A 17,049-nucleotide genomic window follows, 5' to 3' on the forward strand; every position below is an offset into this window, starting at 1 on the left:
AGTTCATGTAATATGTGTGTACTTTGTATATTTATGTATATATAAATATAACACACTATAATTTATTTTAAATGTATATGTATATATTTATATAATTTATATGTAAATACACATATAACATTTCTACATGTATGGGTGTATATTTATAATAGACTGTATAAAAAAGGTATTTATTTTAATATTAAGGTATTAAACGATTAATCGTTTGACAACCCTTATATATATATTATCATTGAATTAAACAATGTCAGGATTATTAAATGATACAAGGGATGTACAGCTCAGCGTCAAATTCACATCTGATAAATGTACTGATTACTATCACATTAAAGTAACTAATTAAAGCAAAAATATGTTTAAAAACGTCGTTAATGATTTTTAGGTTGCTCAAACCCTATTATGTATTTCAATAATAAAAAAGAGCACATAGAGATCTTCTGTTGAATGGTCGTCTCGCCATCTAGCGCTCATCTGAGGCAAGAGACTCGGAGCGTCGCGTGCAGTGACGTCAATTTGGGAAATCGAAACTGACATGGATTTCCCGAGTAATGTTTAACACCTGATCGTTTGACACAAACTGTTGAAGAAAGTTCGGTATTAAAGCAGCAACTGAGGAGAGAAAGCCGTCTCATCGTCCAGACATCGCTGAAGAACACAAGAGGCCACAGAACGCGCTGTCGCTTCACACGACTAAAGAACGGTAACTTAATTGTGTTTTATTTATTGTACTCACGGTTTACTATATGAATGTATTATATTTATACAGAACGTCTTACTAAAACAGGTCCTTTTTTAAATAAAATGTTATCTGTGATATGTAATACAGTGTTTATAATTGTAGAGTTAACAATATAAGGTTCATGAATTCAGATAGTGACTGACAGCTGTATTTAATGGGTTTTTTTTGTTGCAGTTGTAAGGATATTTCAGTATGGTTTTGGTTGTGTTGTTTGTAGGTGCAGGTACATTGGTGGGTTGATTGCATCATGGCTCAAACAAAACCGCTCTTTGTTCCCTGGCTGTGTGAACAAATCCAAAGTGGAGGTTATCCTGGAGTGTGTTGGATCAATAAAGAACAGGGACAGTTCAGCATTCCCTGGAAGCATGCTTTAAGACAGGACTCCAACAGTGATGATGTCCTCATATTCAAGGTGAAAATACACATTATCTGTCATTCATCATTAATACATTTCTATATAGAAGACCCTGTTTTAGGACAATGATTGCTGTACCTTATTTGTGGCATCCCTTGTGGAGAGAAGTGCGTTTAATTATATTAAATGTGCACTTACAAGTAGGTCTACAAAATGTGTAAATGTACGTGCAGGTAATATAATATTTATGAAACTTTGTAATAATGTCAAATTAAAAGTTTCACTTTAAGGTGTTTTGTAGTGCTCTAAAGTAACATACCGTACTAAAACACAAGTACGTGATAGTAATTTTAACTGTAGTGGTGTGTTACTTCTGAACAATATTTTTAAATGAAATAAATTGCAACTTTATATAAATCAATACACATTTGTAGCAGTGTTACAAATGCTTAATTACAAATATATGTAGATACATGGCACACATGGTTTATTTTTCATATTTCATATTTTTGCTGATACTCGTCAGTGCATTTGGCCAAACATTTTAATCACATAAAACATTTATTAATTACATTTAAAGAGGTACATCCTACTTAAATGGGTCAAAACTGCATTTAATGTACATTTAAAGTGTAATTTATTTGCATGTAATTGCAAATAATGTGTAGTTAAATGTCTTAAAACATTTAAATTCAGTTTTGTACTTAAGTCTACTGTTTTTAAGTTTTGTTTTTAACAAGGAATGGTATTTTACATGAGTAAAAATAAGTATTATATATTATTTCAAGTACCCCAAGTATGCTATGGTAATTCAGTGGTATATAATTAGTACGTTATATTCTACTAAAGAATTACTAGACTATCATTACAATCAGCATTTATACATTTAAATTTATTATCATCAGGCAAAACCACATATTACATTTAATGCATGTAATGCATTGTAGAATTTTTGGAAGTATCTCGGAGTAAATACTTATATCAATATAAATCATTCAGTACAAAAGTATATTATCATTATCATCAGAGCAGACATGCTGTAACCACAGTGTGTCCCTTTCTTCTGATATCTGTATTTTGTCCCGTCAGGCCTGGGCTCAGACGAGCGCTGCGGGAGATGGCAGGATAAATGGAGATAACTCTGTCTGGAAGAGAAACTTCCGTAGCGCTCTTCGAGCAAAAGGCTTCAAGATGATACTTGACAACAAGAACGATGCCGCTAATCCACACAAAGTCTATCAGTTTCCATCTGAAGCTCATTCTGCAGGTAGAAAACATCACATTTGTGCTTGCTGCTATTAAGAAGATTGATTGCACTGTTAAATCAGATATTTGTTTTCTCTCCTCTCCAGCTTTAGGATCCGAGGGCTCTCAAGAGACTGATGCAAGTATCAGTTTTTTCTTCTTTAAAGCACTCTCTCTCAAGCCTCTGGCATCAGATAAGACATACACACACTGACTTGGGACATCTGTTTTTTATTTTTTAGTTCTCACCAGATCTGTATTTGGAGGATAGCGACGTGTTTACTAGTAAGACAGCATTTTGCATTTATTATATACATTTGTGATGCAGGCCTTTCATCGTGATGACAGTGTGTTTTACTTTATATTTCTTAGCACATCCACCCCAAGGCTTGGAGCAAGATTTCACAGGACTAAACCTTAAAGAAAGTCCCTCACGAGGTAGATTGAAGAGACTAGAAATTATATTGTATTTTCATTATAGCAGGTTGTAGGTAGGACTAAGTGTTATATGCTATAGATTAATTGATTTGATTACCTTTATTTTGGGTCTTTAGTCTCCGTATGGTTGGATAATGTTCAATATAGTATTTTATTCTATAGTATTATAGTATGTATTTTTTTATTTTTTTACAATCATACCAATAAACCACTTTTATTTATTTGAAACGATAATTGTTTTATTATATATCCATCCATCCTAGAAGGAATTAAGTTTATTATATATACTTATATATATAGATTATTATATTATACCTACATGCTATCTGTCGAATGGATATGATTTTTTTTAACGTCTCTTATGCACACCAAGTCTGCATTTATTTATTAATTTAATTAAAAACACAGTAAAATCAGTACAATATAAAATAACGGTTTTCTATATGAATATACATTTATAAAATGTAATTTATTCCTGTGCTGAATTTTCAGCATCATTACCCCAGTCTTTAGTGTCACATGATCCTTTAGAAATCATCCTAAATTTGGGATATAAATTTCTGCAAACTTCAAAAATATTCCAGAACACTGGTGGTTTTTACTTTCTGTAATAAGTGCAGCATTGGTGAGCAGAAGACACGTATATACTGATTTAAAGGGCAGTGTACTGTGTATTGTGTATGCGTACAGTCTTCATTTTTGTTCCAGTTCATGAAGTTTGGAATCCTGATCAGTTATATCTGGGGCTCGGAGATCAAGGACTCTTCCAAGAAACCAGTCCATGTCCAGAATCCCATTATCACATAATGGATACTCATGCGCCCTTTTCTTCGGCTGAGGGGGCGACGGCTGCGTATCAACCAGATGTTGAAGGTGTAGGTCATCAGGGGAGTATTCCTATGCCAAAACTGGGTAGGTGGATCCCAAGATCATCAAATATTCACATCTACTACTGGTGTTTGATTACTCACACAGTTTTATTTCTATTCATATGTTTTCCTCACAGAGACGTTTTTTCGGATTAAGGTTTATTATAAAGGGAAGATGGTAAAGGAACAGTTGGTGGAGAATGACATTGGTTTCAGATTGACGTATCAGGGAAACATGTGTGTATTTTTAGACATGATTCAGCACTAATCTACAAATTAGCACCACTGGTTATGTTTCATTCAGATGAGAACCTAACAGTATCCTGTTAACTCCCACAGGGACGAGTCCAACTTGATGGGCAGGGCTGATCTACCAGTGGTCCGGCTGCCTAGTCCCGAAGCTATTCTGGATCAGATCCAGGCCAAGCATACGAATGAAATTCTGAACAATCTGGGGGGTCTGGAGATCAGGAGATTGGATGGCGTGGTTTGGGGTCACCGCTGGGGATTGAGCAGGATCTACTGGGGTCTCTGCAAACACGAAAACAGCCAAACACCCAGAGAGCTCTCCAAAAACAAACCTGAAACCATCTACTTCTTCAGAGAGTATATATCAGGTGAGATCTACTGTGTGCTTTCTCCCAGCCATTTCAGTGAGTAAATACATTTTTGAGAATCAAATTGTTGCGTGATAGAAGTCTGTTCCCATATATGAACAAAATGGTTCACATGGGTCAGGTAGCATGTTTTTCTCATAAATTAAATTGAAAATATTCAATTGTGTATTTGTTCAGACATTGTTGAACGTTGGTGGTTACAAATATTTAGCAGATTCTTGTATGTTAGTCTGGTCACTTGAAAGGTGTGCTGGATGTCATTCGTTCAGGTTTGATGGAGTTTATGCAGACAAGCCAAGAATCTCCTTCCTGCACTCTTTACTTCTTTCTGGGAGAGAAGTGGCCCGACCCCAAAAAGAAGCCATGGGAGAAGAAACTCATCATGATAGAGGTTAGGCCTGAGCAAATAATAAATTTTTTTAAATATATATTTGTAATATTTATATATTTAATATAAGCCATGATCAAAACACAATCTAGTACACGCTGTCTGTCATCTGATTGAGAGATCACACATTTATAGCAAATATAACGCCTAAAGTATAATTGTAAAAATGTTGCATTAAATAAAATCTTACTAAGACATACTATTAGGAGATATAGAGTGATTAATATGCATTTTATGTTTATACATTTATGCTGTTATAAAAGTCTGTCTGACTCATGTTACCATCTGACCATATAAATATCAACATCTGCACCAAATGTTATATCTTTGCATATAAAATGTATGTTATAAAAGAAAAAAATGTATTATGTTTCATTTTCAACTTTCCCATCTGCTCTCTCTTTATATGCTGTGTTTAGGTTATTCTGACTTCACTGGAGGATTTGAAGACGATGGCTGTTGAAAACGGGGCGTCTTCACTGCAGTCGGTGGAGCTCCAGCTCTCTCTGGAGCAAATGATGGAGCTGTGTTAGAAAGACTTGACTGCACACTTTTACTGGGCTCCTAAACTGAAACCGTTTACTTAGCGTTGACTCCATGGATAATTGTATTTATTAAAGGTGTGTGGACTAATACTGGAGAGCAGGATTTCAGGAATAGTACAAAGGAATTGTCACTGATTCTGAGGATAAAAATACAAAGATGAGTTTACAAGTGCGGTCAGTTTTCAAATAGATGTTGTATTGTGTGCTATGATGAAAGAACGAGGATTGAAACATTTAAAAAGTGCTCAAATCCAAGTCAAATGTGCGTTTCGAGTCTGTTTTACACTACTACGGTTCTCTTGATGATGTCTTTTTACAGTATGCTTTGTAGTCTTGGCCTGAATTTGATTGTGGTTGTATCTTTGGCAGTCATCTGAGCTGTTGTTCCACTGACATGTCGTGTTTCTTCAGCTTTCTTTTCAGCTGATATGAACTAAGAGGTTGGCACTTAGTATTGTGGTCATGTAAAACCTGGAAATTTCAGGGATTTCAATGTGTTTTCCAGGCCTTGTTCTTCAATGTCATGGATATGTCAAGAAAATGTATATTCTGCATTATGCCCTGTTCCAATCATTTAATTGGAAAGATATTGATTTTGAAGAGTAAAATTAGTTTGTAAGCTGTAATGTCAGATTTTTGTGTGAATCATTTGAGCCAGTTCTATAACTATGATTCAGTCACATGTAAGTTTAACATTTGTCTAACAATGTCCTGCCACCTGTTCAGGACAATAGCGAAAAGAAGTGAACATTTAAAGAACACAAAGTCCTTCATAACACATAAATACATTGACTAATTGCATAATTATGATGCAATCTTTATTATTTATATATATATATATATATATATATATATATATATATATATATATATATATATATATATATATATATATATATATATATATATATATATGAAACCTACCTTTCAAAAGTTTGGTAAGATTTTTCAATTTTAATAACAAAATGCCAACCAAAGCTGCTTTTATTTGATAAGAAATACTGTAGAAAATTTGAAATGTTACTAAAATCAATTTGTTTTCTATTTTAGTGTCATTTTAAATATTTTAATATGAATATTTTAAAATATTATTATTGCTGTTATCGAAGCAGATTTTTTCAGTATTATTCTCCAATCTTCAGTGTGACCCGGTCCTTCAGAAATCATTCAATATGCTGATTTGCTGCTTGAGAAATATTTCTGATTATGATCAATGTTGAGAATGTTGAGAATTTCTGTGGAGACTTTAAAAAAGCATTTTAATGTTTTATCTTCTGTAACATCACAAATATCTTTACTGTCACTTTGATGAATTTATTGCATCCATGCTAAATAAAAGAATTTGTTTATTTAAACAAATCATTTTGATCCAAACTTTTGAGGTCGGTCATGTGTTAATTAAAGTGTCTTAAAGGTGCCATCTGTCATGTCTGGCACAAAAAATAAAGTCATACTCCACATTCCATACCAGATGGGGGCAGTATGCCTCAATAAAGTGAATTGGTCTACTCTAGAGTAACAAACGAGAAATGGCATAGTCTCTATGCTCCGCCCCTACCTTCACAACAACACTACAGCCATAGCCGAAGCCTAAGAGGACGTTTTGCCTCCAGAGGAACGTTGGGTGATGTCAAGTGATATTGAAACATGACATCTTCAAGCTACTCCCCTTCACCTTTACCACTGAATATGTTCATATTCGTTTTGTTAATATTACATTATTATGAGTTGTATATACACATTATTTGAATTAAATTAATTTGACAGACAGCATTCTGTCAACATCATTGGTAAACATCAGACATCTGATCAAAGCTAGCGCCAACCAACGTAACCAGAGCTGCCAACTCTCAAGCATTCACTGTGAGACACACACAATTGACTCTTTTCACACGCTTTCACGCCACACATCAATTTTCTCACGCACAGAAAAACCACGAAGCAAAGAGGACACGGAGACCAACAGACTAGACAGAGCAGGTTAGTTATGAAATAAAACAACGGGTAAGTTATAGATAGCTAATTATCAAACGCAGCTACGATAAGCCATCGCTAACATTAGCACGTTTATCGAACAGCCTTCGATACATTTCTATGTTATAACTTCCCGAAAACAAATACACAAACATATAAAACAAACTTCTAGCGAAATACTAACAGCATCTAACGTTAGCTTACCAATCCAAAAGAAATGTTGCAAGTTCCGAATGGAACCTCATTTCTTTCAGGTCAATCAGTTTTCTCCAGCGATTGAAAGCAGTGCTGATGTTTACTCTGGTCCTTTTCTTATCGGATTTGATTTGTGTTTCCGAGCACGGTTGTTTCCCTGTAGCGGGTGACGCTCTCTTTCCTGAACTGAAATGAAGTAGTGTGCTGTACTTTCCACACGATTGAAATCAGGTTCAAGTACACGCCCACAAGCCGTGCGAGTTATTCGTGTATTGCAGGTTGGCTGGTGGTTATGTTGCCCGCATACCGCCTCCCATGGCCGAAACTGGTATTACGACACTTGTCGGGCCGGGGCTAGTAATGCTAATGCTAATTAAGGTTGATATCTCTGCAGCACTATAACTTGACATTTTTTTAATGACATCATTGCCCTTATTTCTTCTCATTCTTTTGATGCGTGTAGGTCATGTTATGGATATTTTTACCTCAATTTTTGCATATGGCACTTTTAATTGATTCGATATATTCAGGTATGTCTAGATGAGGTTATGCCATAAACTGTTAAAACTAGATATACATTCTCCAGATAATCATGTTCTTCCTCTGATTTCCTCCACTGAAAGGTCCCTGAGCTCTGACAGCGGCACCAGCTGACCTTCTTCGTTCAATTCCATTGGCTGAATCATATTATCCCCATTTAGGAAAAGATATGAGTATTAAAGTATTAAAGATACTATTTAAGAGTATTAAAGTATTAAAGAGTATTAAAGCAGTATGTGTGTATGGGGTTTTCAGTGGTTTTAGTTCCTCACTTTGAAAGTTTGTTAAAAAGACTGATGAGCCGGTGAGGCTCCTCCTCTTTCTCCTCCTCTGTCATTCCCTCCATCGGCTCGGGCTGCTCCTCCTCCACCTGTCCCGTCACTGGATTCACTCGGTTTTTGATTTACCAGTACTCCTCGCTGTCCAAGTCTGAATCACTAGAGTACTGTGTGTCTGATGATTTGACCTTTGACCTCCTAGCAAGCCTCTAGTGGCCAGGAGCCCAGCAGCATTTCCATATCCAGTGTACTTCTGTAGTAGATGGGGAGGCCCTCTCTCTCTCACTAACAGACACACATGCGCATGATGCACAAAACTCCGTATTTGAACAGTCAATAGCAATACATACATTTTGGAAAATAGAAATAGATACTTGTTTCAGCTGTGCTCTGAGTCAACCAGAGTGTGTAAACCTGAGCACAAAGAGCAGATGCAGACTAATACAGTGTGTTTTATAGATTAATGAATGATTTATTCTCAACATATCAAGGTAAAAGATGATTCTTGATGATAACGTATTATTTTCTTTCACTCTCTCTTTACCTGCTCCAGTTTTCTCTCCATGTACATGAGCAGGTTGTGCACACAGAGTCAATGTTGGCTCCATTCATCTGGTGTGAGTCTGGAGCCAGAGGCGCAGATACCAGAACGTCTAGACAGCTCAACGGGAGAGCAGACAGCATATTCACTGCATGCCTGAGAGCACCAGACAGAGAGAGAGATCAGGACAAGCATGTGGCGAAATCATGATTCTTTCATATGTCTGGAGATGATCGAGAAAAGCAGACACAGACAAACATGGCTTCCAGAAGAAGTGACACTGGCACAGTTGAGGCACACCGGCTAAAGAGGCCTACATGTGGTCAGTTTAGAGAAATGAGAGAGAGATACTTTGAAAAAGTCACATCTAATTCCTCTTTTTTTTATTCCACAAACATATGTTACTGAGGGAAGACTGTCAGTCAAATTAATATGTGCACTACACATTTGATCGAATTTTCATATTCACGAGTCAGTCTATGCCTGCACAACAGTTTAGTCTTAATGTGTTTATTAATTTAATTTAATTTAATTTAATTTAATTTAATTTAATTTAATTTAATTTGCTATTATTATTCTAATATAATTTTTTTGTCTTATTTTCATCTTATTTTTTTCTGTTATCTTTAAATTCTTGTTTTGTGTGTGTGTTTGTCTTAGTTGAGTCAATTATTGTCTTTGTCAGGCAAATTAAACTCACGAGCAAAATTGTATGTATTGCAATTATTATACTATTATTATTTTTGGAGTTATTTTTGTACTTTTATCTTTCACTCTATCTCTCTCTCTCTCTCTCTCTCTGTGTGTGTGTGTGTGTGTGTGTCTTGATCTTGTCAATTATGCCAATAAAGTACTTGTATCTGTCGGCCAAATTATTAAGTGCACTATAATGTGATCTGATTATTAATGCACTGTGTACTACTAACTCTGTGTACTGTGTACTAAAGACATAATTTACATTTTATGTTAGAATTATTATTCTATTAATATTATTTTGAATAATATGAGCATTATATTAACAATTATTTTAATATTATTTTATAAAAAAATTGCTATTCTATTATCTTAATAAATTTGTGTGTGGTTCTTTCTGTGTGTTTTTGTCTTGAACTTGTCGATCATGCCAGTAAAGGTTTTTGATCATTTTAATTATATTTGACTTCCACTTTTGTGTGGAACGTGTCAAAAATACCAACATTTTCAGTTAGTGGAAAATGATTTCTACAGATGCTGCTGACTGGGCTTTCGTTACGTATGTTATTATTTATGTTAGAACAATCAACAATATTTATCAACCCTAACCCCTGTAACTAATCTGCAGCTTCCTGCTCCTCCTCACACTCGGACAGTGACACAAAACTGCAGCCAGGTGGCGATAGAGAGACGCATTTGAAAAAGCTGCCTTTTTGTTTCGTGTGGACAGTGAGTCCATTAGTACATTTATTTGTGAGGTGACAACCTCAGCATCTGTACTGAATTAATGTTTTGTCATGTGACAACACTTTAGCACATTACTAATTTGTTGTCAACATTTGTTGCTTATTGTATACTGTTTCACACCCTATTCTTTAAAAATTGTAGGCAGTGTATACTGTGTACTGAGCAGTGAGCAGTAGACAAGTGTGCCATTTCAAACACAGCCTGTATATTTTCTGAAACGATGACGCCATCAGCCTACGCCACGTAACAGCAACAAAAACATGAACAAACACAGAACGATTGTCTTTTTATTACATAATATTAACACAGATTAATAAATGTATTTTTCCATGTTAGTTAGTATACCGCATGCAAGGTTTATGCGGTCTTCTTCACCATTTTTAGTGTATCTCTGTGGCAGAATTACAGAGCCACATACTGGTCTGGCATGTATACTACATCATTTTGTGTCAGTTTTGAGGATTCCTGTGGACACAGATATTTCTTGAGACAAGGAAAAAAATAAGATGGGATAGGTAAAGCTCTGGCTTCATGTGGACGTAGCCTTATACAAGGCTACATCCACACTCATATACTCTTCCTTCCACTGCACTGATAAACTCTTCTCCAGCACTGCGGTCAACAGCTTAAGAAGAGGTCAATGCATATACACTAAAAAAGTTTGGGGTTGGGGTATTTTAATGTTTTTGAAAAAAAAAAAGTATCTTCTGCCCGCCTGCATTTATTTTATACAAAATACAGTACAATTTTGAAATATTATTACAACGTAAAATATCTGTTTTCTTTGTGAATGTATTGTAATATGTCATTTAATGCTCTGATCAAATTTGATTTTTCAGAATTAAGTGAAGTGACATTCAGCCAAGTATGGTGACCCATACTCAGAATTTGTGCTCTGCATTTAACCCATCCGAAATGCACACACACAGAGCAGTGAACACACACACACTGTGAGCACACACCCGGAGCAGTGGGCAGCCATTTATGCTGCGGCGCCCGGGGAGCAGTTGGGGGTTCGATGCCTTGCTCAAGAGCACCTAAGTCGTGGTATTGAAGGTGGAGAGAGAACTGTACATGCACTCCCCCCACCCACAATTCCGTCCGGCCCGAGACTAGAACCCACAACCCTTCGATTGGGAGTCCAACCCTCTAACCATTAGGCCACGACTTCCCCTTAAATCACTACATGATCCTTCAGAAATCATTCTAATATGATGATTTGCTGCTGAAGAGATGTTTCTGATTATTATCAATGCTAAAAACATCTGTGCTGCTCAATATTTTAGTGGAAACTTCCATACATTTGCTTTATCAGGGTAGTTTCAAGGAGAAGACGTGCTGAAACTCTTTATTTAGCTTTTCTGTCAGACCCCAGAGGAGACTGAAAAACAGCAAACAGTTGGAAAGAAGAGAAAACAGCATGTGGCATGCAAATATTGCAAATCTATTTCGTTTCAGTGAATATAGTGTCCTTCAAAACACTTCAGTAACACATACAATGTATGAATTTTATTGCATTCATATGCCTTTCAAAACTAACTTTACTTTCTGCAATGACTTGTAGCTGAATGGTCAAGCTTTTGCTGGTTAGCATGAAGATGTATATGGAATCTAGTCATAATTTCTTTTATAAATATGTGAATTAAATATTAGCTTCACCTCCAGATCTACTCTGAGAGTCACTTCATCAACATTTGACCATTTCATCTGATAAAGCTTTGGTCATAAATCTTGAAGAAATTATGACAAATATATTACTGCTGTATACTAAAATGTACTTCTCAGTGTACTACTACTATTGTTATTATTTTAAAGGAATATAAAGGGTAGACATCTGTTCTTCCAAGTTTTGGCACCTTTATTTGCCAAAAAAAGAAAAAAACTGTTCAAATTGTATTTGATTACATTCTAAAAGACTAATTAAGATGGTAAGGTTTTACGCATTCATTTGATTACCAAAATGTTTTTATTAAATCCTAAAAAACTAAATATAAAAACAGATGAGTTCAGAATTTCATAGGGCATTATTACTGTAATAATAATAATAATAATAATAATAATTGCTAACATTCAATTTGTTTGTGATTTTACATTGTTTCAATCTTCTAATTGAATTGAAATCAGTTAATTTTTGATTATTTAAATCTAACTAAACCATTAAAACATAATCCCCCAAAATTCAAATAGAATACACAGAATAAATTAACTAAATACAAATTTTTTTCATAAATTATCCCCCTGCTGGTAGACGTCGTAACTACACATTTTGACAACAACAACAACAAAAAAAAACTCTTTCTCCACACAGACAATTCAAAAGAGCTTTGCATAGTGAGGAAATCACAAGTTTAATTTGCATTTTTCAAAGAACTCATGAGGAAGGACATTAGCATTTGAAACTGTAAGTTGAAAAGGCTTGTACCTGAGTTAGCTGGCTCTCTTGTGCCCAAGCACTATTGTACACATTTTCATGAATGCCTTCCTGTTGACTTCATCATTAACCTTTTCTTCTTTTTCCTCCTCTTCTTCACCTCCTCTCGGGCGTGAAAGCTTTGAAGACACTGTTCCTCCTGCGAGAGGGTCCAAGGCTCATGTTTGAAAATGTGCTGGCCTTGTGCTCGCCACACCAATCGTTCTGACTCCAGACCACAGGGCCATTCACATCGACGCTTACGGCCTCAGAACCATCATCTTCCTCGCCACTGTGATCATCCTCATCCGCTCGACCCAATTTGCTCTCAGAAATAGCCTGGATGATATCATTATAGGGGGGTGATTCTCCAACTATGATACTTTTTGGACCTGGACATTTTCAGAAAATGAAACATTTTTTATTAAAATATTACTGGCATAATTTGTTTCCCCAGTATGCCTAGATACCTGCCCTGAAGTTGGCTGTGCTGATCTTTATGGAAAAATATGTTTTTTTTATTTTTTATTTCAAGACATCGCAAAATAAATTGTAATTTCCATTTAAATATTTGTAGTTATAAATATATTGGGTTACACATTAGACTTGCATCTTTCCAAATTGTAAATAGATTTATTTCTCTGAAATGCAACTTTTAAGATTTTACAAAGTTAACACCAAAAAAAAAAAAAAAAAAAAAAAAAAAACGGTGAACACTAAGCCACCGAACCCTTTCATTCATATTTCTGACATTTTCAAATCTGATATTTTTTAACTCATACACATATACTTTACCCTTAACTGCTAAATAATCGACACTACCATCATTACCTTAACTTTTATTTATTTTATTTTATGTTTTACCAAAAATATTTGTGGTTGTGGAAATGACAAGGGAAAGGCAGGTTATGGTGAAAATAACATTTCAGATATAAAACCTGTAGTAGAATTATAAATGATGGAAATGCAAAAGTGAGTCATGACCTTAATGTGTAGGACAAAATAGAATATCAAATTCAAGTTTGAAGTTTATTCTTATTTTTATTTCAAACAGGGATAGTGAATTGATGAACAACTGGCCTAAGAGTAGTAGTAATAAAAAGATAACTATTATTATTTTTTTTGTCGCTGTAACAATGTTCTTTCGTGGGAAGAAGGAGGCGGGAGCTGGCGGACAATCAAATTACTTTAATAATAAAATAAAGACAAAACAGCGCGGCAGTCATCCGTGAGGGGCTGCCGCGCTGTTTTGTCTTTATTTTATTATTAATTAAATCAAAAACCAAACACAACTAAAATCCAGGCCTGGTCCTCTATCGTCCTTCACTGTCCTCGCTCCTATTTTATATCCTTCCTATCTCCTCCGTGGGACTCGAGACTGGTAAGTGTCGCAGGTGTCGCTTATTTCCAATCACTCCACTGGCCTCGCTCCATTCCCACGACTCTCGGCCCAGCCCCACTCACAATGTCAGTATAGGCAAACTACTTTGGAGACAAACTACTTCTCCATGGAGACAGATGTGGAAAAGACGGTTGTGGAAATGACATTTTCCACCTTTTCCTCTAATATCTCATGTTTGACTAGCCTGTTAGCATTAGTTTTAGAGTTAGCATTAAATAATCTCAAATATCACCTGATGAAATTGTAAAAATCCAGAAATGTTTCCGTCTGAATTAATTATGAGCGGTTCAGAAATTACATACAATAAACATACTTGCAGTATTTCTCATATTTACCTTGATATATCTCCAATTTATTAACCTCTGCTGGGACCATTCTTTTCCTCTGGAGTGTCAGTTACTATGGTTACTGAGTATACATATCTAGAGCACTGAGCCTGGGATTGCATTTAATGCAGAGGTGTGGAAACGACAGTGAACCCAAGGGACAAGTGTTTTCCACGTGTTTAAAATATGTAAAATTAAAAAGAAATATATAAAAAAAAACATTAGATTTGAATGAACCGGGTTATAATGTATACTTTCTGTTTGAATTTAAAATTATATCAGTGTTAGATTTTAAGTGAGATAAGGTTGAAGACTCAAAGTCTGGCCTAGGGACAGAGGAAAAATAGTAAAAAAACGCTTATGAAATGCCTCCTATTTTATATAAAACAACAGAATTGAACAATGATTTTTTTATACATATAAAGGTTCCCCTACACATGTAGTAAGTGTTATAAAAGTGGAAATAATAATAATAATACATTTTATTTGTAATGCGCTTTTCTTAAACCCAGAGCGCTAGCCAACAACAAATGTTTTTTAGTTTTTATATCTGTCAAGGACAGAAAAAGTACCATAGTTGGAGAATCACCCAGGGGTCAGCATCAACGTCTCTATCTTCTTGGGAATGGGTGCGTGGCTGATGCTGCCCAGTTGTGATAGAGCTAGAAGCGCTCTGTCAGTGATAAGAGGACCCAAAACCTTTTTGTCCCTCAAGAGAATCCGTAAGGATCTCAGCCATGCTTTAGCATACGCCCTTGTGGTTCAGTCTGGAGGAACCTGATCAAAACTGCAGCCAGAGCCCGAGGGAGTGAAACTAGTTAAACAAGGGCAGAAACTGGTTTTAAAATTAGGCTTAGGTGTTTGTTTATAAGAGCCAAGGTTATCTGTCTCAAAATGACTTCTGGGCTTCAGGATTCACCATAGTCTGAATCTGAGTCTGACACATAGTCCTGCACTTTATTCTTTCAGAACTGCAGAGAAAGAAAAAAAAAAACAACAACAAAAAAAAAAAACTGTGCAAAGTATTATGGCAACAAATCACAAGTTATGGTTGTCGCTAGCAATGCAGAAATTGTAGGAACTTATTGTCACAGTGTCTGGTCTGTGTATCCCTGGGTGTCCACTAGTGGTCTCACTTCCCCATATAGTCACCCCACTGCAGGTACTGCATTTCCCACAAGCCTTTGTATGGATTCATCACTGTTAATTGCTCCCACTTTCATTGTTTTCACCTGTCCATATATACCCTGTTTGTTTCTATCATTATCATGGAGTCCCTGCTTTATGTCACCCTGCTTTTTCGTGTTCCCTGGTGTTTGTCGCGTTTCATGTTTTTGGACTGCTTTTCTGGATATTAACCTTTTGCCTGACCGGATAATGATTTTTTGATTCCCCTAAATAAACTGCATTTGTATCTACCAGTTTTATGTGCGATTCGCGACAGAAGGACTCCATCCAACCTAGATTCATCAGTGTGGGAATTCAAATCCGTCCCCCCAGAAACCATGAACGAGCGGAGGAAGAGACTCCAGAGCTTTACCACCCTTTGTCAAGGGGGGTGTGAGGTGGGTGGTCTGGCTCAGGTGTTATGGGCCATGGCGGTAGGGCTGGAAAATAACAATAAAGGATTTACTAAATCACTGCCTGGACGACCCTTTTCCATGGTGGGAGATGAAGGGGCTGGAGGTCCTGGACTTTTGTGGTTTCACCAAGTACCTACACTATCATGGTTTATGGGATACACCATCTACACTTGTGTCTCCAGACAAGATGGCTGAATCTACGCCTGTGTCTCCTAACAAGATGGCCACCAGCCCAGCTCCACTGCACAAGATGGCCGCCAGCACAGTGCCACTGCACAAGATGGCCACCAGCCCAGCTCCACTGCACAAGATGGCCACCAGCCCAGCACAAATGCAAGGTGGCCGCCAGTACAGTGCCACTGCACAAGGTGGCCGCCAGCCAAGCGCCACTACACAAGGGGGCCGCCAGCCCAAAACCACTGCACAAGGTGGCCACCAGCACAGTGCCACTGCACAAGATGGCCACCAGCCCAGCTCCACTGCACAAGATGGCCACCAGCCCAGCACAAATGCACAAGATGGCCACCAGCCCAGCGCCACTGCACAAGGTGGCCGCCAGCCAAGCGCCACTACACAAGGGGGCCGCCAGCCCAAAACCACTGCACAAGATGGAAGCCACAGTTGACTTTCCAGAGTTTCCAGTTGACTTTTTCCAGGTCCCAGTGGATGCTCCAGAGTCGAGTCAGGTCCCTGCTGATCAGGTCTCCGTTGACTTTCCAGAGTCGAGTCAGGTCCCCGCTGATCAGGTCCCCGTTGACTTTCCAGAGTCGAGTCAGGTCCCCGCTGATCAGGTCCCCGTTGACTTTCCAGAGTCGAGTCAGGTCCCCGCTGATCAGGTCCCCGTTGACAAAGAACTCCTCATCTGTACCGACTCCATCTATGCCTGTCTAAGCTTCACATGCCATCTAGCTGGATGGAAAAAGTATGGATTCAAGACAGCTAACAACAAGCCTGTCAAACATCAGGAACTCTTCCAAGCATGTGATAATATTGTCACCAAACATGACATGATCGTTTATTGGAAAAAGGTCAGAGGTCACTCAGTTAACCAGGACAAGACAAAGATCTCAATGACCAAACTGATCCCCTCACCAAAGCAGGTCCATTACACAGAGAGTCCTGGACATTTCCTGCCCTCCCACCCACTCCATCAGTTGCAGCCAT

The 17,049-nt window shown here is 37.0% G+C and overlaps 1 protein-coding gene and 1 pseudogene across 1 annotated transcript; one reads left to right on the forward strand and one right to left on the reverse strand.

Annotated features, from left to right (window-relative positions):
- Positions 1 to 233: 233 nt before the first annotated feature.
- On the forward strand, positions 234 to 5,822 carry LOC113111984 (interferon regulatory factor 3-like). The gene is made up of 11 exons (XM_026277295.1): positions 234 to 700; positions 957 to 1,151; positions 2,184 to 2,361; positions 2,447 to 2,478; positions 2,582 to 2,624; positions 2,712 to 2,777; positions 3,486 to 3,689; positions 3,784 to 3,883; positions 3,986 to 4,263; positions 4,533 to 4,654; positions 5,071 to 5,822. Exons 2-11 carry the CDS (start codon positions 987 to 989, stop codon positions 5,182 to 5,184), a joined length of 1,302 nt encoding a protein of 433 aa, XP_026133080.1. The 5' UTR covers positions 234 to 700; positions 957 to 986; the 3' UTR covers positions 5,185 to 5,822.
- Positions 5,823 to 11,475: 5,653 nt separating this feature from the next.
- Positions 11,476 to 17,049, reverse strand: LOC113112185 (uncharacterized; annotated as a pseudogene).

The sequence above is a fragment of the Carassius auratus genome, chromosome 12, assembly GCF_003368295.1.
Source record: "Carassius auratus strain Wakin chromosome 12, ASM336829v1, whole genome shotgun sequence".
Taxonomy (NCBI): domain Eukaryota; kingdom Metazoa; phylum Chordata; class Actinopteri; order Cypriniformes; family Cyprinidae; genus Carassius; species Carassius auratus.